This window comes from Rutilus rutilus (assembly GCF_951802725.1).
Source record: "Rutilus rutilus genome assembly, chromosome: 25".
Classification (NCBI taxonomy): domain Eukaryota; kingdom Metazoa; phylum Chordata; class Actinopteri; order Cypriniformes; family Leuciscidae; genus Rutilus; species Rutilus rutilus.
This window is the reverse complement of record NC_140229.1, coordinates 3323905-3349338: the sequence shown is the minus strand read 5'-3', so window position 1 is coordinate 3349338 and position 25434 is coordinate 3323905. Positions and strand designations below refer to the sequence as shown.

At 38.0% G+C, this 25434-nt stretch overlaps 1 protein-coding gene across 2 annotated transcripts; it reads right to left on the bottom strand.

Moving 5' to 3' along the window:
• Positions 1-976: 976 nt before the first annotated feature.
• naa25 (N-alpha-acetyltransferase 25, NatB auxiliary subunit) lies at positions 977-24885 on the bottom strand. Of its 2 annotated transcripts, none has more exons than XM_084400093.1 (24): positions 24761-24885; positions 22290-22375; positions 20406-20544; positions 20194-20312; positions 17775-17849; positions 17546-17653; positions 17387-17465; positions 14254-14365; positions 14029-14118; positions 13640-13812; positions 13440-13552; positions 11666-11873; positions 11142-11231; positions 10878-11058; positions 9045-9144; positions 8792-8943; positions 8576-8701; positions 7771-8014; positions 6075-6204; positions 5711-5776; positions 5398-5495; positions 5199-5315; positions 4960-5106; positions 977-1472 (listed from the first exon to the last, which is right to left on the bottom strand). In XM_084400093.1, exons 1-24 carry the CDS (start codon positions 24816-24818, stop codon positions 1350-1352), a joined length of 2934 nt encoding a protein of 977 aa, XP_084256219.1. In that variant the 5' UTR covers positions 24819-24885; the 3' UTR covers positions 977-1349. The 2 variants fall into 2 exon arrangements, with proteins under 2 accessions (XP_084256219.1, XP_084256220.1); XM_084400094.1 differs by having other exon boundaries at positions 5205-5315.
• Between the last annotated feature and the right edge of the window lie 549 nt (positions 24886-25434).

Below are 25434 nucleotides of genomic sequence, written 5' to 3'. Positions count from 1 at the left end.
TTGAGACGCCGAGGACGCGAAATGAGCCCTTCAGTCCCGGAGCGATGGAAGAGCCGCTGGCTGCACAACTTGTCCTGTAACCCGTTGTGTTGGATTAAAATAAAAAAAAGCTTGACAAAAGAGAAAAGCATCTTCCCTACCTCCCTCCCCGAGCAGGTATAAAGCAGTGAAAGCTCGTAGATTGCAGCACACCGTATAACACGCTATAAACATGATTCATAATGGCGCTCGGAAACATTGTAAACAAGTTGCACTTCCCGGTAGACATCAACAAATCAGTCATATAAAAACCTACCTTTAGTCTCTACTGCGACGGTAACGCAAGGCTAATTTAGACGTTTTTGGTATGCAACAATAAAACCTCATCATTGAAGGGACATCATCAGTGCAATCAACCATTTTTTTTTTTTAGAGTTCAAAGTAAACAATTCGGCCCAACCAAAGACAAACCCATTCATCCGCCATTTTAAACATAAAATGAAAAATTTTAAACATGATTGAATGAATGTTTTTCATCATCAATCAATCAATTTTTAACCAAAATACACAAACTTTCCCAAACCTCACCATGTCTTTCAAGTAGCATTCAATGCTACGTTGACGTATTTATTACCAAATGGTGACGATTTCGAACAAACCATCGGGAAAGCTACATTTCTAACGCTTGTGGCTCAAGTAAAGTCATTTGGAATATATATATATATAAAGAAACATTGTAATAGAAGCACCCAAAGCATCTGTATACTCGCACCACCACCCCACCGAAAGTTTGCGCAAAATCTCCTCGGGACCAATTTAGCTCTTGGCTGGTCGTGCGTCGCGATCGGCTACATAAACTCGTCGCAGTGTGTCAGTCTGGAAGTTAGCTTCTTACAATACGGAGTAGCACCGGTAGGGGGGGAATACGAATCGTCAGGAGGGATTTCGCGAGGCCTAGGGGCTGGGAAGTGAGAGAGACAATAACGCAAGACATCGACAAAAGGACAAAGCAGTTCACTTTAATTCGCCAAGGAGTTCTCGTTGATATTCTTAATCTTCACACTATGTACAATAATTTATAGCAGTGCTTCTAAAATTGCTTATTCATTTGCCTATGTAGTTTTTCTAGGGATATGAAGTTACGTTTCCATTTAAAAGTGCCGCTGGGAGCACCGTAGATGCTTGTGCTGAAGCCGTTGTTGACAACTTTACAGTGTGCCTGTATCTGAACGTGAGTAAAGAGACGGATAAATAGGAAGAGAGGGAGATCTCGACCAGCTGAGTTCACAGACTGAGTTAGGGACCGAGGACGCCGTCGCATGGAGCCGTGCGGGTCAGGGACCGGATCGGATGGTGGATCGATGGAGCGCTCAGATTTTGAGGGATTTCAACGTGTCCACTCTCTTCTTCAACAGTTCCCCGATCTCCTGCAGTGAACGCAGGTAGCTGCTCTGCACCTTATCCATGGCGCTCTTCGTGAAGGTCCCCTCCGCCTGAGTGAAGCGAGAAAACAGCGGTCAGAATCATGCTAAACAGACTCTTTGACTTCGTACTTGCTTTATGCAATTTATAGGACAAGGAATTCCAAGAATGTTCCTAAGTGCAATTCTTGAAAATTGAGTTCTAATAGTTTCTCAAAAACAGTTTAAGAAGAAAATGGCATGCTTTGTTTCTTGGTACTCGCTGGACAACACTTCTGAGGCAATGTTTTTGTGGTTAGGCAGTGTTATTTTTAAAGAGCCTTGATGCGTCCAAAATCTAATACCAAAATAGCCTACTATACAGATCCCGGGCCCTATGCATAGGCAGTCCTGATGGGCCCCCATGTTCCTCAATTTGCATATATAACTCCCAATGTAGGCTATTAAATAGCTAATTATTGCTAATTTTAGATATTATAGCCTATTAATTTAAAATTAAACAGGTTTCAATTTAGGCTATTATAATGGTGTGTTGTATGCAAACAACATTGTTAGTGTGCAGTTTATTTATTTAGCCTTTACCTCAGATTACATGTATAACCAAATTATCATCTGAAAGTGTATGTTCTGCTCTTTCAATGGGTTGTCTCAGTTCATTTTTAGCATTAACGATCGCGGATTTAGATTTCATGTTCTAGTTCGTGCTCACCTTTCTTTGAAAAGAAGTCAGTTACCAATTGTTTCTGTCTTTCCTTCCTATTTTGGTGGTCTGATTTGGCTTTCTTTGCGAAAGACATTTCTACAGCACAAGTTTGCGCTCCACCAGACGCTCAACTAACTAACATAAACAAAATGCGTGCAGATGGACTAAACCATTTGGTGCATTAGCAAGGGGTGGGGACCAGTCAGTCAATCAACCAAGTTATCCAGCCAATACACCAACTTTACATTTCATCTGACATTCATTAGGAAATTTAATTAGAAAATCCAGGTAAAATAAAATATATTCCAGACTTTTCAAGGGCCCTGGTAATCAGTACTGGTTTTACCCCCAGTCCGACGCCCCTGTATATAGTATGCGAACAACAATACACCGACAGTATTCGAAAAGTACCCGGATGACCTTCTACTTCCTGTGAGATTCTGAAGTGCACATTGGATGGACACTTTCCTATCCCATGAGCCCAAGGGAGAGGATTTATAAATAGCAGTGAAGCGATGGTAGGACACGTGACAGTACATAGTGTATGTAGTACGTCCGAATTTCATTCATACCATCCATATTCATACAATTTTTGGAAAAAGGTAAGCTTATGTTTGACGGTTAGCATTTTTAAGGCTCGCCATCTTCTAACATTACACTCTGTCACGCTGTATTTCTTGGCTGCTTAAAGGGATATTTCACCGCTGGAAAGATGAATGTGTATTTAAATCGGGTAATTTATGTAGTAGAAATGTGACATTATTTTAGAAGTTGGTGCCTTCTAGACTGAGAAAAGCCAGAAAATGTATTTTTGGCTCATGTGGATGAAAGACAACAACTCCCAGAATGCACTTGCTTCGCTGCCCTACGAGGCCACTCCCAAGCCACGCCTACCGGTTACAGAGGGCAGTATCGGGAGAAATGATACAGCTAGGCTAGTAGTCGACTCGAAACTGAAAAGACGGTGTTTTATCGTGAGATCCCCCTATGGGCGGGTTGAAGACATGCGGGACGAGCTCCTCCTACTGGCTGGAGTCTCTCGCCTCTGGACAAAAAAGCCTCTGATGACGATAAATGACGATTTTTGGGTCATCAGAGTTTTTTTTCCAGACACACAATACAGAAATCTCTCGTCTCAGGGGGACATGAGGGAGGGAAGCACGGCCATTCGAGAATACTACCGGGTTTCTACTGATACAAAGCTTAATGCTAATCGGTGAAGTATCCCTTTAAGGAGAGTTGTTTGATGACTCCGCTGCGTTTATCAGTCCTGGGGGAAACACTCGTTTGACACGTATTTGGCGCTCCCTAATGTTAAGGGTGTATTATTGACTTTATTATGTATTTTTGTATCATGTAAAAGTTTGGACGCCGAATATAAGGCAACCCCATTTTTAAGATGCATTTCCAAGAAGAAAAAAATTCTTATATTCAGAATACAGTTTTTGAAAATATTAATGAATTACTGTAATAGTCAGGGATGCACAACATATCGGCCACCATATCGGTCGATATATGTTCAATTTTATTGTTATCGGCTCGATAAGAAAATTTGGTCGATATATTAAAGCCAATAAATAATGTATTTTCTTCAGCTGAGACTCTTCAGATGCAACATGATGGTTTTGAATTGCTTGAAATATGATTGGAATCACTTCAAAAAAGGAAAATACAGTTCAGCACAACACGTGCAGCGCAAGTCTGTCATATGGGCTACATAAAATTATGAGAAAATCATTATTATAGTGTGCTTGAGACATGGCTTTTAATGGTGAGACTTTTGTTTTTGTAATCAGGCTCTCAAAAATTCTATACACATTTTTTTATTTAGATTCATCGGCCAATATATCGGCTATCGGCTTTCAAATATAAAGAATTATCGGTGTCAGCCAAAATTTTCATATCGGTGTATCCCTAGTAATAGTGCATAAATTCCACTGGAGCAGACTTTAAAGTCCGGCTTTTTGAGTAGGGGTGTGAACCGACACTGGTCTCTATCATGTCATCGATTCAGTTCAATTCGATATCCCGATGCATCACATCCTCAATTTTAAATTTTACTTCAAAAGTGATGTGCGCGCGTGTGTGTGTGCGCGCCTGTTCGGGAAGTCGCAGTGACAGAAACAGTGACATTCCAGACAGTTTAAGTTTCAAAGGAGTAAAGCTTGTTTATGCCATTAAGAAAAGCAAAATCTGTCAAATAAATTTTGTTTTAAAGAAATGTTCATTTAAAAGCAGCGCTCATTAATCAGTGTATTATGTTACCATTAATGATTAATGATGAAGGACTGTTGAAGGTGACGATCATCCATTTATAATCACGCGTAACACAGAATAATTGTAATTTGACCATCGGGTGCGGATACTTAGATCAGAGAAAATTATTGGGGCGGGTGTATGATTTATTTTTGGCTGCGGATTCGGCGTTGGAGCTCATCCGCGCATCTCTAAAGCAGTCAGACTCTGCCAGGCGTTAACAGCTCGCGGTGAAAACGGCTAACGTGGTTTATCAAGTTAGTGGCATTACCTCCTGCATATTCTATTTGTGCGTGACATGAGCGCACACAGCACGTCTTCTGCAGGTCGTGCTTACCAGGTTGTTCATAAAAGCTCAGATGCCCAGATCAGAGCATTTTTAATTCTCGCACTCGCGTCTCTCCTCCCTCTGCCATTGAATGCTACCGCGACAAAGCACGTACGTGACAAATGACGTCAGAAAAGCATCAGTACATTATAATCGGTTATGGTCTATTACTGAACCGATACCGAATCGTCCTCGTCATCGTAGAAACGATTCATTTTTACACCCCTATTTTTGAGACAATCGGGCTCAAAGCAGCCTCTGAAGTCACTCGCCTCAGACTGAGTTTGTCCCTGGAGACTGAGGGCTCCCAGCTTCAGGGCCGTCAGGCTGATCTCCTGGCTCTTGATGAGCTCCAGGGCCTGGTTCAGGAGACTCTGCAAGCTCCCGCTGAACTCCTGGAAGGCCGAGATCACCGCCGGCTGTGTGGGAGACACAAATCAGCGCATAAACAAGAGTGACCCACATTCCCTCCAACCCTACACTTCATAAATATTGACTCGGCTTCCGTTACCATTACCGTTACAGTGCTGGCTTCTTTTTTCTTTTTCTTCTTCTTCTGTAAACTAGACTTTAAGGGCCGGAGGACGCTTCCACAGTAATGAGACACCCATATGACGATACAAATGGTCTGGAAAGAAGAGTTAAGAATGAATTATTTTCTAAAGAGAGCTGTGTATTCTCTTAAATTCTTAAAACGGCGAGAGACTCACTTCAACAAAGTAGACTAGATTCTCCAGTAAAAAGGGTTGTGTCTTGGTTTGAGCATCTTTAACTTCTAATAGATCACCTTTACATTTTTCCAACATATCTGGATAAGCATACAGAAAAAGAGTCGACATAAAACCATTTGCAATACATTTCACTTTTGTAATAAGACTTTTTTTTAATTGGATATTTGCATAGTTATTTCATTTTAATGAAAGAAAAGAAACAAAATTGTCATCCAATGAACTTTAAAAATGTGGCAAATGAAATATGAGCAAAAATATTAGTCATTTTAAGCAGGTTGAGTCCGTGACATACCTTGAAGTTGTACTGCTAAAGACTTGAAAAGATTTGATATTTGTGTCTGAAGCTCTGTTGAGTCGTCTGAAAATACAAAAGACAAAATTATGAATAAATAAGTCAAATTAAAGCATTAAAAATATTATTTTTATATACATAATAAAAAAAATTATATAACAATACATGACAAAAATGTAATATAATATAATTATTTTAATAGTAAAAAAAAAAATTTCCAGGCCAGGAAATCACAATTTTATTCAATTAAATATCATGACCGTAGCAGAATCAATTTGCTAATAACTGCCATGAAATCAAAAAGGATTGCTAGGCAAATGGACGCTGTATAGAAGATCTGCTGTAATAAACTGAAGTAACGAACCCAGACCGGTGTTCTCGAGCTCCTGGAGGTGTAGAGGGAGCTGTAGGGACGAGAGCTGACACTGACAGCAACCGCTGGAGAGAGCCTGAGCCAGCCGAGACGACACGGGACCCAGAAACGGGTACTGATGCTGTCCAACACAACACACAGGTCAGAGAACAACACTGGCTACTGGTCCACACACTACAGGGGCTTTACATGACACATCACGAGGGCATTTCTCAATACGTAGGTGTCACTTTTTCAAATTTCACTTTTCTTTTTAAGATTAAAACATTAAAACATGAGGAAAATATTTTATGTTTTTTAATATGAGGAAAGAACAAAAACTCGTTTCAGGTATTTATATGACAAAATGATTTAACAAAAAAGGCAAAGTACAGCTACAGGTTTCATTTAACAAACAAGAAGCTCAAAGGAAAACCTACAACGTCATCGGTTATTAATATTTCATTGGTTCCCTCTTGTTTTTGCATGCGTTCATAATTCCTTTGTATGACAGTCTGGACCATTGTGAGAGTTATCACCACAAATAAAACAAATCGACTCAACTACGCAATATGGTTACAAAATCTATAACACATTTTAATAATATTTGAATAAAGGGTGAATGTCACATTTCCAAGGTTGAACTACTACACTACTTGTAGATGGTAATGAAATGTATAGACTACAGCTACATCTAGTTGTTTTGATAGCATTTTATTTTTTAGATTTGGAATATATTTAAATATGGTATTACTGTAGAAATGTAGCAAATTCCAGTCTTTTTGTTATGGGTTGAACTTTGAAGTTGAACAGTATGTGTGTAAACATGCAAATTGGTCTGTAGGTACGCAGTTTTGGTTGTGGTTATGTCTCAGTGAGAAAGAAATTAATGTAATTTGAAAGATATAGTCACTGAATGCATTTTGTGCCAAACAATGGACAATGATCCACAGCTACACTGTTGTTTGAAAAAGTGAGCATTGAGAAATGGGTCCTAGCGATTGTTAAAAGAAATAAAATTCGAATTTTTGCTACAACAACAACATGCAAAATCCAGCAGAAAATATGGTAAAAGGCTATGCAAAACAAAACTCAGAGCCTGAACATATTTGATGATGCATATGCAGTTATTTTGGACCAATGAGATGATAAATTCACTACCCAACACAATTCGGCTGAAATAGAAATTGGTTATTATAACTTTAAGGAATTATTTTAGTTATGATCTTTTAAAGATTATTCTGAAGAATTTGAATTCTTAACTTTTGTCTCGAGAACATTAAGAAATATTTTTGGGAATAAAATATATATATAAATTTTTTTCCTTAAGTTTGAATTTTTTTCATATCACTTTTGATAACTAAAATAATATTAAATCTAAATATTAGATGAAAAACTTGACCCTAAAATATTGAATCAAAATTAAATAAATAAAATGAATAGAAATATAAAAAATTATATCAAAAATGACAAAAGCACAAAGAGTAGGAAGGAAGGAAGGAAGTTTAAATTTAAAGTTTAGTCAATTTAAATAAATATTATAATAGTATAAAAACAACACTGGACAAGACTTGATGCTGATAGTCAAAACTCTGGCTTTTTGATAACAATCAGGAGCTATTTAGCACAATTCGACTGAAATAGAAATAAAGCAACTGATAAAAAACACGTTAACTGCATTCGCTAAACGGTCTCTAGCGGTTCTGACCTGCAGCTGTTTTTCCGTGAACTGCGTGGCCTGGTTTAGCGTGTTTTCAAGCTGAGAGAGCAGTGACAGTAGAAAAGATGGTTTGGCTGCCACTCCGTTTTCAGTCGTCTTCTCCGAGTTACGCGGCGCCGGCGGGTGAGACATCGTGGAGACGCAGCCAATCAGACGCAGAGTAAGAGACCGCAACCTCAGCCACAGGGTCTCATCCTCGAGAGAGCGCTGCTTGTGCTCCTCGTTCAGCTGCCTACAAGTTGTGATCAATATTGTCATTATTGAAATGCTCAAAGAGACCCTGTTATGCCCTTTTTCAAAGTCTTGATGTTGTTTTTGGGCTCTACTAGAACAGGTTTTCATACTTAAATGTTAAACAAACACATTATTTTCCTCATATTCTCCATTGTTGCAGCTCCTCTCTTCCCAGTCTGTCAGTAACGCTCTGTTTAGCTCCTGTCTCTATGAAGCCCCTCCTTCTGAAAAGCACACTGCGCTCTGATTGGTCGGCTGGATCAGTGTGTTGTGATTGGTCGAGCGCTTCGAGTGTGTTTGGGAAATGTCCCGCCCCTTACCATAACCGCCAGTTTAACACACTACTAACTAACTCAACCAGGCCCCGCCCCTTTATTCTGCGTATTAATTATTTAAATGAGGAATATTGTGACGTGTTCGTTCCCGGAAGTTCAGAAACACTGACACTGATATAGAGAAGAACTGCAACATTACACACTAATGAAAATTGAACATGAACAAAAGCACAATAGGTCCTCTTTAAAATGTTTGTTAGTCCGGGAGGTTTGTCTCCACGTACCGATCTTTAGGGTTCCAGGCGACGAGAACAGTCAGGTCGCGGTTGTCCCTTAAGTTGGCCCACGGGATGTCGTCCTCTTCCGGACACAGAGACATTGATTTCACGCTCTCCTCTAGAGGAGATGATCTGTGCAATAAAAAGAAGACAAAAACGATGAAACCTACAGAATAATCCCACACCTGTGACGACTATACACGACAGGTAAAGGTGACTTACATGTCGGCTTCCAGGAAGAGGTCGAGCAGCATCCTCTCTGTGCGCACCTGGGCAAAGTGCAGCGAATGATTGAGTCGGTTCCTGAAGGCGATGAACTCTGGGATTTTCTCAAAAGCACCGTACTTATATGCTTGAATAATGTATTCTGAGGTCTGCAGGAACAAACACACGGCGTGAGGAAATGATGACAGAACGGCCATTTTGATTCTGTACATTAATGAAAACATCTTTAAAAAGAACAACTGTGACGTACATCTTTCTGGTTTGAGTGAAAAAACCTGAGGGAGAAGTTACAAGACTGGGAAGCAGCAGCAAACTGGCCCAAAGACTCTGCATAGCGGGTCAATAAATACCTGGACAGGGACAGAACCACAAGAACAGCTTTAGCATGGGTGATATTTGACAAGGAACCTTTGTCAAAAAAACACAATAACACAATGCATGCTAGTACATTTAACTTAAGGCGTACTGTGATGTACCAAAATAATTCCAAGACTTTATTTTATATACTGGGATTTGATCATGAAAAGTAGACTATGATATTAATAGCTCAATAACTGTAAAGTTCTTGTTTATTTTATATTGGATAAAAAAATCTGTATATTTTAATTCCTTTTTTTCCTTTTTCTTTTTACTTTTCATTGGTACACAAACAATACATTTAAAAATTCGATTTATTTTGTTGGTGTATTTAATTTTCAATTTATCACAAAATTAAACTTATTCACCAGTGCTGTTATTGTTTACTAAAACTGAAATGCTATTGCTATTTGAAATTCTAAATATTAGCCTTTTAACTTCAACTTGTTTTATTTCAGTTTTCAAAGCACTAAAATTACAGACACTAAAAAAATTAAATGAGCTCAATAGAAATATATATATATAAAAATATAAAAAAACCCCCACAAAATTACTAAAACTGAAAATATAATTTAAAAAGTTAATTAAAAATGCTAATAAATACTATAATATTATATAAACAATACTAAATCAACACGGTTCCTCACCTGAATCTGAGCTACATGGTGAAGTTATTGCGTACTTTCATACATGTTTTTTCTCGGTTTTGATGTGCACAGTTATGTACTGGAAAGTGTATATTTTAGATGGTACTACTAGTTTTTCAATATTTTTGTTAATTTTAAATATACTTCATGTATTCAATTACTATGTCCTAAAACTTGCATCTTGCAAAAGAATTGCTCTTTAAAATTTATAATAAGGTGCACTGATGAATTGTGCACAATAAGACCAAGAACATATATTCAAAAAACATATATTGCGAAACGTTTAATTGTAATTAAATTAATTTAAAGACAAAAACACAATTTGTTCATTAAACCACTGTTAAAAAAAAAAAAATTTTTTTTTTTTTACTTTTCATTGGTACACAAAACAATACATTTAAAAATTCTATTTATTTTGTTGGTGTATTTAATTTTCAATTTATCACAAAATAAAACTTATTCACCAGTGTTGTTATTGTTAATTGAAAAAAAGCTTAAATAAAATAAATTCTAAATATTAGCCTTTTAACTTCAACTTAAACTTGTTTAATTTCAGTTTTCGAAGCACTAAAATTACTGACACTAAAAAAATGAAATGAGCTCAATAGAAATATATAATACTAAAAGAAAAAACAATCACAAAATTACTAAACCGAAAACTGAAAATATAAAAGGTAACTAAAAATGCTAATAAATACTATAATATTATATAAACAATACTAAATCAACACTGTTCCTCACCTGCATCTGAGCTACATGGTGAAGTTATTGCGTACTTTCATACATCTCGGTTTTGATGTGCACAAATATGTACTGGAAAGTGTATATTTTAGATGGTACTACTAGTTTTTCAATATTTTTGTTAATTTTAAACATACTTCATGTATTCAATTATTATGTCCTAAAACTTGCATCTTGCAAAAGAACTGCTCTTTAAAATTTAGAATAAGATGCACTGATGAATTGTGCACAATAAGACCAAGAACATATATATATATATATATATAAAAAATCGATTTAATGCCATCTTTAACATATTAATAAGAGGCATTTATTTCCCGTAGTCGCGCTGTTCTTACCCTATGGTGTCGTGCTGGACGTGTTTGGCATCCAGGCTGGAGTAAAGATCTACCACCGGCTCAAAAGCCCCCAGACGGCAGTACAGAAGCAAAAGCAGCAGTTTGAACTGAGCGTTGGAGGAACTGTGGGAGAGACCTTCTTCTAACATGCCCATAGATTGCCACCACATGTTCTGATCACCTACAACACAGACACCGCACTCGCTCATCAATAACATGACAGGTTTGAATAAAACGGACTCTGAAAATGAGGAACACACGTACCCGTCTCCAACCACAGGTCTATATAGACATGAGCCGCCATGAGACAGTACATATCTGAGAACTGGAGCTCTGTTTTTAAACAGGACTTCCCTAGAGCAGAAATGAAACAGGAAATTATAAGACTGCTGTACATTTTTCTAAATGTCATAATCACTGGTTAACAAACAAGTATTCATTACTTCAATGAGCTCATTGTTTCTGCCTTTATTTCATTGTTTAAATTAATATATTTTTAGTTAACTGTAATTTTGTATGTGAAATACATAACTAAGATCACTCTAGATTGTAAAGTGGACTCATGCAATGCTTTTGAAACGATGTGTATTGTGAAAAGCGCGATACAAATAAATGTGAATTGAAAACAGATCATTATAGGTCCGTTACAATATATCAATGTGAAATGTTTAATAGAAGATATGACTAGTGCTTGCCGTGGAGAATATAAGAGGCTGGCATTATCAGAGAGTGTGTCATTTAAAAAGGAAGAAGTTATAATAGTCCAACCTGCCTATTCATCTGCTTACCGAACTGTAAGCCGTGTCGGTAATGCGCCTTCAGTTCTTTGATGAGGCCCAGTTTGCCGTCGGTGTTGAGCGCATGCTGGAGACCCAGACAGCGGCTGAGCTGCGTCACACACAGGTGTCTCTGCAGAGCCCGAGTGTCTCCCGGGAGCGCGAACCCATCCTCTCCTGGAGCGAGCAGCGGCACGGCCTCCATTAGCCTGTTGATGAACTGAGACAGTCGCAAAAAAGTTGGAAACACTCGAGAACATCACTTCCTGTCTAAGTGGTCTGTTCTTAAATACAAAAGGTCACCAAAAAAAAAAAGTGTGATAATGTACAAGTAAGGGTATACCTACATATATATATATATAGAGAGAGAGAGAGAGAGAGAGAGAGACAGAGAGAGAAAGAAAGAGAGAGAGTTGCAAGAAAGTAAAACTCAAGACATATTCACACACTACCTTTTTATGTTTTTGTAAGTCTCTTATGCTCACCAAAGCTGCATTTATTTAATAATAAATTGTCAAAACAGTAATATTGATGAATATTACTACAAGTTAAATTGTACAATTTAAACTGTTTATTATATTAATATACTTTAAAAATGTAATTCATTCCTGTGATCAAAATTAAAACAATCACATAAATAAACCAATTATAATAAATGTCATTACAGGTAGGAAATTAAATAAAGTTATCGAACATTTTACAGTCTTAACTGCATGAATTGTAAATTAAACAGATTAATCCTTATTAAAGCTAAAGTTTTCTGTGACATTTGTTCTTTGATTAACGTCAGACATGACAGCAACTGCTTTATTAGGCTGGTGTGACTAAGATCTGCCGCTGCTGACAGAGAAGCGGATCTGACGCACATCTCCTTTTCTCAACTCTTTAAAGGGTTAGTTCACCCAAAAATGTAAAGTCTGTCAGTAATTACTCTCCCTCATGTTGTTCCCCGTAAGACTTTCGTTCATCTTCAGAACACAAATTAAGATATTTTTGATTAAATCTGAGAGCTGTCTCACTCCTCCATAGGCTTCTCTGTTATTGAAACTTGTCGGCCCAGAAAAGTTAGTAAAGACATCGTTAATATAGTCCAAGTGACTACAGCGGCTCAACCTTAAGTTTATCAAGCGATGAAAATACTTTTTGTGCGCAAAAAACAAACAAAAATAACGACTTTATTCAACTCTTCATTTTCCTCTGTGTGGGTCTGAGTGAGTTCACATAGTGTAACAGCGCAGCGCTTCTGGGTTGTACGTCACACGCATCACACACATGACCAGCGTCGGCCAATAGTGAGCCTACATTCTGACGTACAACCCAGAAGCGCTGCGCTGTAACACTATGTGAACTCACTCAGAGAAACACACAGAAGAAAATGAAGAGTTGAATAAAGTCGTTATTTTTGTTTGTTTTTGTGCACAAAAAGTATTCTCGTCGCTTGATAAACTTAAGGTTGAGCCACTGTAGTCACTTGGACTATTTTAACGATGTCTTTACTAACTTTTCTGGGATGGCAGATATCGATTACCTAGCAGCCTATGGAGGAGTGAGACAGCTCTCAGATTTCATCAAAAATATCTTAATTTGTGTTCCGAAGATGAACGAAAGTCTTACGGGGAACAACATGAGGGAGAGTAATTACTGACAGAGTTTTCATTCTTGGGTGAACTAACCCTTTAAGTTCATTTAAGACGTTATTTAACTAATTTAAGACTGCATAACACGTTAATTTGGTCAGCCCTAAATATATATATGAAAAATAGGCATTGCATCTTCTTGTGCTAACCTGCACATGCTGGTCAGGTGCGAGTAGGTCCAGAAAGATCTTAAGGTCTGTGATGCAACTTGGCTTGTCCCCAAACTTCACAAAGAACTGGAACATGAGCTCAAGAGGTTCACCTGCGTCGTGGTGGGAAAACACGTCAGAAACACACAGCAAACATACAGCCTGTGCCGTGTGTAAACCGTCCCGACCCAATCCTGTACCTAGCTGTTGCACTTCAGGACAGCTCCGCTCTCTGAGCCGTCTGATGAGCTCCAGACAGGCCAGGTACGGTCCTCTCAGATGCTTCGACTCCTTCGCATCTTCTGTGGCCAGTCGCTCCTTCATGAAGCTGATGGACTGAGCCACGGAGGCGTGCACCTCTCCTTCTGAAGAACTGCAACACAGAGAGAAACACCACAGCATGCATGAGAACATGAGACAGGATGTGTTCACAATGGCACACTACTTTCTAGTATGCAGTGCTCAATATTGATGAAATACCTGTGTCACCGACAGGCAGTTTACAATGCAGTGTACTTGACCTTCCATTTCCAGTGTGAAAAATGCTTTCCCCAGCTAAATATTTGCATGCAATTAACTTTTTACGTACTGAGCTCCTTCCTGTGGAGGCGTCCAGCTCTGATCAATGAGGTGGAACAAAGAGTCAAAATATAGCAAGTAGAACTGCCAGTCATCAGGGCTGCAGAAAGAAACAAAATCTACCGATTAACACCTTACGTAGCAAGAAATTCAATGCTAAACTAGAACAACCTCACTCTGAAGTAGCCATTTATGTTCAAGGAACAGAAAGTCAGCTGATGAGTAGCGGACTCACTTCTTCAGGAGCAGTTTGGAGGACAGCGCGTTGCACTCGGCCCAGCGCTCCAGACGGCGATACAGCATCATGCATTTGTTCTCACGGCTCTGCAGTTCACTGGTCAGCTTCTCTGAGGGAGAAAAACACAAAGCTAAATGACTGAGAGGCCAGGCACGGCATTATGCCTGACGGGTCTAGGCCCACCCAAAACTTTTCTTAAAAAAAAAAAAAAACACTTAATATATTCTAATTCAAATTTTGTCAAGAATTATACAAAATCGTCAATAAGCTCATAATTTGTGCTAAAATAGTCTAAATGTTTAGTTTTAAAAACAATTTTAAAAAGCTGGTTATGTCTATTTTGATGTTTGTAGGTCCGTCCTATGCACCGAAACTTTTTACAATGCAACAAAATATTTAAAGAGCATCAAGCTATTAAAATCTATATTATGTATACGCACAGATAATATAACAGTATATTAGTCAGTCATTTTTATTAGGTTAAACAGTGATTGGATAACGTTTTTAATTTAAGGCCCACCCACAATTGGTCTGGCCCATCCAAAACTGGAATCCTGGCGGGTGGCGGCATGCCTGTGAGAGGCTTTAAAAAAATAAACTGGAAGTAGGGCTGGGCGATAAAACGATAACGATAATTATTATCGCAATAAAAATTCTCGATAAAACGTTATCAAGAGTTCGATAAATGTTCGATAATGTTTATGCGCCAAAAGCGGAACGAAACTCATTTGAACCGCGCGCCACACGGACCCTTTATCCGCTCGGCTCAAAGTCCAAACGGCAGCGCGAGCTCACTAGAGCAGATGCGTTTACTCTGATTGCTCTCGGTCACGAGATCCAGTGAGAAGCGCTTGAATTCAGCGAAGAACACACACGTCTCAGTGATTTAAACCAGTTTAAAGGCAGATGAAACAGCGCTGACAAACAGGAGAAACACTGTGTGCAACGATACAGTCAGAACGCTTTTCCGTCTACAAATTCCCATCATCTACCATGGATTTACTGTAACGTTAGCCTAGTCATATTAACTGCACCATGAAATGTGGGATATACATATTGAATTGTATTATATTATTAATGTAGACGATGTATTAAAGGACTGATGGAATATAATTACAGTATTTAATAATGTATTTAGGCTAGTGTTTTTCATACAAATACCATAGAAACCATAAAGTTACATTTTGCCATGATAGTGAGGTTATCATGATCTAAATGCATGATACTGGATGACCAATGGTTAAGTTTAATAAAACTCAAACAGTCAGAACATTACATTTTACCAAATAAAACTTAGCACATGCAGAAACTAAGAAATTAATTGTCCAATAAAGATTTATTTTGTTAAGGAAAAATGACAAATGTTTGAATGTTGTACCTCAGATTTGAGGTTCACCAGTTTGGCAAGTGTTTGCCCTGATATGTTCTGACAATAAAGAGTAGTTTAAAACCACAATTAACGCTCTTGTTTCTACAACTTTCACTTAGGAGCAAAAATCTGCCTTTAAACTTGAAAGAAATAAAGATTTGACTTTTATCGTGATATTTATCGATATCGACTGATCTAAAAAAAATTATCGTGATTTTTTTTTTGGTCATATCGCCCAGCCCTAACTGGAAGGTTTGCACATTCTTCGCAATACAAATATGAACATAAATGTTAATGGTAGAAGCATAGTACACTCCAAATCTTTGGATTCCCCCCCCCCCCTCACTTTATTTCGAGTTTCTCCACATAAACAGAAAACATCATACAGATACCATTGACTGATACCTTATCTGTACTCAGCGGATTATAATGGATCCGTGCGTCAGGTCTTAAAGTGACAGTAGCCTAATATACCTGCTGCCAAATTATGAGATGGTATTAAAAATATCTATATGGCAGTTTTTCCCCCATGGTATCGATGTCAAAACTGTGGTCTTGAAAATGCTGAGTGGCTAGTTACTTTGGAAACCCACTAGCCACAGTGGCTGGAGAGCAAAAAGGTTTAAATCAAGCCCTGTCTGTACTTGTCTATTATTTAGCATAGTAGTTTTTAGTTCGGTATCAAAATTGGAATCGAGAATTGTGAAATTTCAATAGTATCTGAAATGTGTTGTCATAACCTTATTTATTAAGGTTGCATGGTTCAAACACAATGAAAACATGTATAACATTTACAATAACACAATATTTATTGATAACTAACGGAAAAAAAAACCTTAGCGTTAAACCCTGTTGACAATAATATTTCGTAACATTATAAATGTCTTTACGGTCTGTCTGATCAATTTAATGTATTTTTTGCTGAATAAAGTATTAATTTCTTAAAAAAAAAAATTGAACTGTATTCAAAGTTATTTTCAACCTAATTATGTCTATGCACAATACAGGTTATTTTATACCAGAAAGAGATTTGAACTATAACGTGCCATTTTCATGGAGTAAAATCACCAGGCATTTGTAACTGCTGTTCAGTTTTACATTTGCATCATCTCTGGTAAATGACTATCCTGGTAATCCAGAGTTCTCACGAGAGCACAAGTTGAATTTGCTCAGCGAGTTTACACTGGTGTTGAATAATGATGCTCATTAAATATGCCCCTCGATCTGAGCTGCACCAATCACATCGGGTTATCTGATATAGGCGGGCCAGAGGCGAGCTAAACAGAAGACGACAGCGCTGTGACGTCGAAGTCATTAGTAAACATTGCAAGATGGCTGTGGATGAACACCAGTTGTTTGAAACGGCTTTGGCCACTACAGTGAACGAGTTAGACTTGGCTTTTTATCTAAAACGATCTAAAATCGAATCCTTCCTTTGCAAGAAGGACGTTTTTGCTGTTTCGCCGACCGGATACGGTAAGAGTATAATCAGAGAATGTCTAATAAGGTTAGCTCCGCTGGTAGCTGGGGTTTATTGTTGTGTTTGGTCGTAGTGTTATCCAATTGCGTGCAGTGAGATTTTCAAATGCACGCTTGGTGCCGCCCCTCGAGCTGGCCGATTTTCATTAGTCGACGCCAGACCATTAATCTTTCAGATTTAGGTCTGGATTTCCAGGCTAGTAAATGACAGCAATACAAAGACATTCAACTGGAAATAATCCAGAATATTCCTTTGAAGAACACCATTTTTTTTCTCCTCACCTCCGAGTGGCCCCTGAACCACCTCCAGCGCCTCCACATATTTCCCCAAACGCTCCAAGATCATGAAGTACAGCTGGACCTGGAACAGCCAATGGAAAATACATCATAAACTTTAACGGCCAAAATAAACAGAAACAGATTATTGATAACGCGTCCTACCTCAGCTTCTGCCTCTATTTTCTCCTCCTTAACCATTTTCTCCACCATACGCTCGGCCAACGGCAGGAACATGGTGTGAGAGAGCTTTTCGTCTTGTGCCGAGATGGCCTGAAACACACATGACGGGGCTGATGGAGAAACGTACTGATGGACATTGGAAAGGCAATTTTGTACATTTATTTTGTTCTGCATTGGTTCATGTATTGTTCATGCAAGTGAGAAAACAAACCTGCATCACCAAGCTCATAACCGACCAGAAGTAATACGGGTTTTTGGGGACTATTTTATACAGCGCCATTCCAGCCTGTCAGAAAGTGAAGAGACAGAAACGTCTTTCAACATACACAATGATTTAGGAGGTTCACGATTAATAATGCAGCTCCATTTAAACCGAAATCTCAATTTTATATCGCGATTATCAAATTGCAACGGCTGCTATTTAATTAAATGAATACATGTTGCGTGAGTGAAGCGCAGCACTGTGTTCATTTACACGCAAGCAGCTCATGATCTGGTGTTTGCTATGGAAGCTTGTTTCCGCCACAGAATAAAACATTTTAAAAGATAATTGCGACTTTTTAGCTCACAATTTTCTTTATTTCTCAGAATTGCATGAATTAAAATCTGAATTGCGTGAAATAAAGTCAGAATTGCGTGAAATAAAGTCGCAATTGCGTGTTATAAAGTCAGAATTCTGACTTTTTTTCTCGCAATTGCGACTTTATATCACGCAATTCTGACTTTATAACACATAATTGCAAGTTTATATCTCGCAATTCTGACATCTTTTCTCAGAATTGTGAGATATAAACTAATTTTTTTTACCTCAGAATAGTTTATATCTCACAATTCTGACTTTATAACACGCTATTGCGACTTTATGCAATTCTGACTTTATATCTCCCAATTGCATATTATAAAGTTAAACGCAATTGTGTGTTAAGTCAAAATTGTGTGATATAAAGTCGCAATTGCCTGTTATAAAGTCAGAATTATGAGATAGAAACTCGCAATTGCGAGAAATATACTTGAAATTCTGACTTTTTTTCTCAGAATTGCATGTTTATATCTCGCAATTCTGAGAAAAAAAGTCAGAATTTCAAGTATATTTCTCGCAATTGCAAGTTTATATCTCATAATTCTGACTTTATAACAGGCAATTGCGACTTTTTATCACACAATTTTGACTTAACACACAATTGCGACTTTATATCAGGCAATTCTGACTTTATAACCTGCAAATGCGACTTTATATCACGCAATTCTGAGATAAAAAGTCAGAATTGTGAGATTAAAAAGTCGCAATTAGCTTTTTTATTTTTCACTCTGTGGCGGAAACAAGCTTCCATAGTTTGCAGCATCTGTTCACAGTAAACGCTGCTCCACACAAACGCCATCTCCGCATCTGCTCTGAGTTTGAGGCGCTTGTTACGTGGATTTGGAAAAGCAACATGTGCCAACCATCTTCCCAAAATGGCAATGCGCTTATAAAACAGCTGATGCCAATAAAAGAAAAGCTTTAAAGGGATAGTTTACCCAAAATTTTTGATTCTGTCATCATTTACTAACAACTAAGTCCATACCTGTATGAATTCTTTCTTCTGCTGAACACAAAAGATGATATTTTGAAGAATATGGGTAACAAAACTGTTGATGGGTCCCATTGAGATCCATAATATGGAAAAAAAATACTATGTAAGGCAAGCATTTGGCAACAGACATTCTTCGAAATATCTTCTTTTGCGTTCAGCAGAAGAAAGAAATTAATACAGGATTGGAACGACTTGCGAATGAGTAAATTATTTTAGGGTGAACTGTCCCTTTATGGGCTCCCTGCGGTTTTCCGCCGAAATAAAAGACCAATGATTTATCGTTTAAATTAAGGAAGCCATACATATAAGTACTATAAAATCTTTTTTATAAATACCACTTTTTTATTTTACAGTGAAATTTTATATTTTTATTTTGTAATATAATATTTTATAGTAACTTTTTTGGCCAAACGCAGCCCTACAAACAAGCACTGCAAACCTGGAGCAGTTTTTAAACCACATTTTTAAATTGCAATCGACCCTTTGCAGGGAGTTTGATTGACAGGCGATCTGACCAATCATAATCCGCCATCCGCCATTTTTGTCAGGAGTTAGTAGATTAACGTTGGAGGATTTGAACTTGGAAAAACGGTGTGTACTGAAGTCTTTCCGGGGTTAAAACAACATTCCTTCTGATGTTCATTAATGTTTATTTGATGCTATAAATGAACTAGAAGGAAGAGATGATCGGTTCACGAGTAGTTTTAACTGAGCGCTCTGTCAGACACATTAAAGAGACACAAAACGGTATTTATTGTTTAAATTTCTTTTAAAAAAATGACCAAATTTGAAAGTTGAGACTTTGTTTCATATCAAAAGTAAGCTGGTCTGTCCTGTCTGTCAGTGCGATGTCAGTGTCCTCTCTGCTCCGCTATGTGTGTTTCACTGTGTGAGAACATGGTGTGGCGTGAGAGAGGCGTGGCTTATCGGACATAGCAACAGTAACTAAAGGGGGCGGGTCTTTGCGAATGGTCAATTGCAATTAGATCCCCTAAATTGGAAATTAAGCAGCCCTCCTGTAATGACTGATGACATCAGAGTGAACACAAACAGAACCTGTTGCATTTTCTTGTACTCTCCGACCCGAGCGTAGGCCATGAAGAGGTGAGAGTGGTACTCCTCGCTTGTTGGAACTTTCCGGACTGCGGCTTCATAAAGCTTGGTCACTAATTCGGCTACAGAGAGAAAAAGCACAAACACAAGTTTCGTGCTATTAGTCCATTTGAATTAGCGCATTTCAGTTCTGTGTCAGTGCTTTTAACACTCACGCCGGTGCATTTCTCTGTAGAGGATAGTCAGTGCCTGCAGAGAGTTGTCATCTGTTGGTTCGAGAACGGCCACTTCCTGTGCCAGCGTGAAGGCTTCTTCCTGTCTGCCGGTGCGCTGCAGACCAATCGCCTTCAAGACCTGCAAATAAATGCATCCAGGGCTAATTTATCAATCTAGATGGTCAAATTCATTCATTTTTTTTTTCGTTCTTAAACAACAATGCCTTTTGTGTCGACCGCTATCCACAGCGTCACGTGAAGTACAGCGTTAATCCATCAGTTCTGCTGATGCTTCGTGACAATTCGTTTAAGCGAGACGTGGACACTGGAACCAATCGCAGCCTGAGCTGACCAGAGTGAAACAGCGTTTGCTACGGCTGCACAATTAATCATGATATGGCTTCGTGTGATTATTACAGCAGTATGAACTGACCACAATATCTATGGACTTTTAAAGGTAATCAGCTAGTTAATTTATGGTTGCCGTTTTATTCTTTATTTCCTTTTTTTTCTCATTTAAATATTCGAACGTTAGAGAAAAGAAGAAAAATAAAAAACTTTTAGATATGAATCTCTATATATATTACGTAATGGACAGTGGTTATGATTATCTTTGCTCGCTCCTTTGAAGGCATCCAGAGTAAAACCCATACAGCACACAGTGAAAACGATATGAATATGACACAGTTGGCAACTGGTTATATATCAGCATATTTTAAAATGAAGGATTTAAAGTTTTCCGATCGCGTCTCCTGAAGTTGATCTTCTGTTCACACTCACTCACTCACTTCGCACGGACCGACCGTCACTTGCAGACAGTAATGCACACTTCAAGATATCCCAGCTGGATTCGATTAAATCTGCAAGGTTTGTGAAATTAAATGTTTATTAGATATTCAGAGATTTGTTTAAATGACGTAGATGCGCATTTGCTGAATGTTGACGGCAAATGAGAAAGTATTTTAGCCTGATTGTTTGCCTTTTCTGCTACAAATAATATAAAAGCAAACGCTTTACTTTACTTGCTTCGCATACCATTTACTTCTTGTTTACCAGTTCTGTCTAACAAAGTATTAGATATCAATTGACTGACAGAGATTATAAATTAATGAAGACGGAGAATGTGAGTGAGCGCTGTGTGATCTGAGGAGCTGCCGTTGACGCTCTCTTCTGGCGCTGGACTGGTGTTCTCAGCGCCGCACGTCAAAATAAAAGTCCGGAGCGCCGTCAAAATAAAAGTCCCGGTTCCAACACATCGGCCAATCAGAAAAACGTAGCCTTGGTGATATATCGGTCGACCACTACACCATACCGACACCAAAGAACTAGCGCTGATGAAACTAGTGCCGCCTGTTTTGTCGCCTCGCGTCGGGGGAAAAAAGCTGCACTTGAACACACCGAGAGAACTACTGCCGACTGTCAGCTAGAATGCGTGTTCTGCGCCTGTGTGTAAATGAGACATCTATTTCTGAAGATATATTCATCTATATTCGTCATTCAAAAAGGGAAACCGATGATGCAGATACACAAACCGTAAACGAAGAAGTGGGTTCTTACCGTTTTGAATATTTATTCCACTCCGCTCATGTTATTATTGAAATGTTCACCAAGGAACACTCAGGTAAGATGACGTAACATTACTGTACCGCTTTGACTTCTTTGCTTGCTGTTTTGCTATTATTCTCGCGCATTGACTCGGTCACTAAGCTGAACAGCCAATCAGAGTTCTCTCTCTCTCTCACCGACGGCCCGACACCGATTCAACATGTCAAATCGGCCGGAAAAAAAAGCAGATGAGGACCAATTTCAGCCGACTGTGAAAACGTAGTAATTTCTAACTGGTTCTGGAGTTCTTGAGTATAAAAACAAAACAAAAGTACACACCTTTGCACAGTGAAGATCTTTGTGCTTCTTAAGCAGTTTGTCGGCCTGCTGGATTGCCATCTTGTTATTGCCATTGTCCAGGTAATCTGGAAGAGAAATTCATGTTCAATAACAGCACAGCACCAGTGCGGAAGTTACCAACATCTCTGACGATTACAGAAGAGAGATACCAAGCGTTTACATCATTCAAGTGTCAATTTAACCATTTAAAGTGTAATTTTGCAAATAAAATTAGGGATGCACGATATATCGGCCACCGTATCACATGTATAAAGCCGATAATTAATGTATTTTTTCCTTCAGCTGAGACACTTCAGATGCGCACTGTTCGACATGATGGTTTTGAATGGCTTGAAATATGATTTGAATCACTTAAAAAAAGGAAAATACAGTGTTACATGCAAGACCGTCATATCGGCGACATAAACGTATAATGAGAACATCATAATTGTGTGCCTGGGTCATGGCTTTTCATGCAATCTTTTTTGTAATCAGACTCAAATTATATAAAAAAATTTGGTATAAACCAATATATCGGTTAGCGGCTTTCAAATATAAATAATTATCGGTCAAAATGTTCATATAGGTGCCCTAAAAAAAGAATATTCTGTCATGATTTACTCACCTTCATGTAATTATAAACCATTCTTTTTGATTTCATGCAGGTTTAGAACAGCATGAGTGAGTAAACAATGACAAAATAACTCAACTAATCGCTTTAAGCAGCCCGTTTAACTCTACTGACTCATAGAAATGGCCCGAAAAGTGGAGAAAATGCCACAGAAGTGTAGAATATGACCAGTTTAAAATGGGTTTTATGGGTAGATGGTACATTCAATGTTGCTAAAACACAAGTGAGGGTATAACAGCATCAGTGATCGGGACCGAACGCCTGCACACACGCCACTGCATCACTCAAAACATGCACGGCTCAGACAGACCCCTGACTGTGAGAACGTTCTCTCACCGGCTGCTCGATGCAGGATCCCCCTCCCTTCCCATGAGCCTCTCTGCTAAAAACACAGGCCCATGTCGCATGACAGCTGGATGCCAAAATTAACCAGGCCAGAGACTGTAGATTTGGACTTTCAAGAGAACAGCTCCTTGTGTCTGTCCATTCATTCATCCAAATAGCATCTTTCCTTATAACTGTTATATCTCTAATCAATCACCCACGCAAATACCGATCGATTTCACACAATAGGATGGCAAGACTGCAGAATAAAGGTCGTGGATCTATTGACCGTGATAAACCTCACATGCACAGTGCAGCATCTCGAGTGTAGTAGAACAATTGCAAGCTATTGACGTAATATTCCATCCAAAATTCTTTAAAAAAAATATTCAATTTGAAAATCAATTCAATTTGGTGCACAAATCCGCAGTCTTGAACTCAGAACCCGGAATAATATTTGAAAATCAATATACAAAATTACAATTATGCAATTTTGGTCCTGGCTGCTGATTGGTTAAAACCATCATTCTAGTTTTTTTTTATAAAAACAAGATAGAATTAATTTAATAATTTAAATATGATATTATTTAATAAAAACTTTTTTTTTAATATTTATGTAATAGATGAATTGTTTTATAAAACCAGTAAGGCAGATCATGTAATAACCATGTAACTTTAAATAAAAGATGTATAGAGATTTATTGACTTTATTGTAATGCAAGCACCATAAAATATGCAAATACATTAACGTCTACAACATGCATAAGTACTATACATATGTGATAATATACATGCCATACAGTCAGATTTCACATAATTTTGGTAGTTAAAACACAAATGTCAGTGGTGTTCCTCAAGGCTATACATTCAAACCCATTCAGTTTAAGAGTTCAAGCATTTCAAGCCATTTATAGGGCATTTCTGCACTATAGAAAATTTCCAAAATTAAACAACTTAGTTCATAATAACAAAGAAGCTTATAAATAATCTCTGGAAGACAATAAGCATGTCCATCTCAGATAATGTAGACACAAAGCTTAGCTTTATGCATCTATAATGTGATTTCCATATATTATCGGCATTAATAATTCATTAACCATGTAAAACATATGTTTAAGACTCTGTACACATAACAACCCATGGAGAATATGAAATATTAAAGCACAAATGGCTCCTATTGGGGCAATTAATCTCTTTGACATCTCACACAGGTAATGAGCCGGTTGATCAAATGACATTAACTCTGATCTTTTGACACTTAAACATGTCTAGGTTTAAAAGGATTATAAAGAGGATTTCTTTAACCGATTGAAACTTCAGAGTGTGACCGCTTAAGGACGCACTGTCATCCGGCACCGCAGTCGAACCGACACCGCGGCTTGAACTCCACAGGCCTAACCGGCTCACCACAGCCCCTGCAGCGCTTTAATAAACCCATTAACGCACAGGCCGGTCCTACAGCACAAGTCAGACCCGCTGAGTCTCTTTAAGCCCAGTGGTGCGGTGCGAATCTTACCGTAAATGGGTCGCAGTCTTCTGTCGTTGGGGTCTTGCACATGGCCCCTAGCCGCCATGATGGAGCTGAGCAGGATTAATTTGTGCGCATGCGCAGAACGAGCACTCCGGAAAGACTTTAAACAGGAGACCGGAGTCATGTGTGTCATTCGGTGTCACTGTAAAAGACGCATAAAAGTGCTTTGAAAAGCATACTAAAAAGAAGTGAAATGCTACGACCAAATTAATTTTTTGCGTAAAAAATTTCAGAAAGTATCATAGTATTGTTTAAGCAGGGGTTTGGGGGCCACAAGAGAGAGCTATGGGGTCTGTAGAAATGTTTAGAGGAAAAAAAGTGTAAAAATGTAATAATAATACTTAGTTTAAAATAAATACCAATTAGATTGCAACAAATAAATACAAATTAGAAAAAAATAATAATAATAAATACGACAGAAAGTAAATAAATAATGCATCTAACAGTAGATTTTTTTTCTCTTATAAATAATAGAAATGAAATATTTTTCAAATAATATTTAGATATATTTATTACTTTTTCACATTATAAGTTGGACCTTTAAATTGAAATTTTAGGATGGGGTCCCTCACACCAGGATGATCATATTTTGCAGGTCCATGGAAATCAGCGTAATATATATATATATATATATATATATATATATATATATATATATA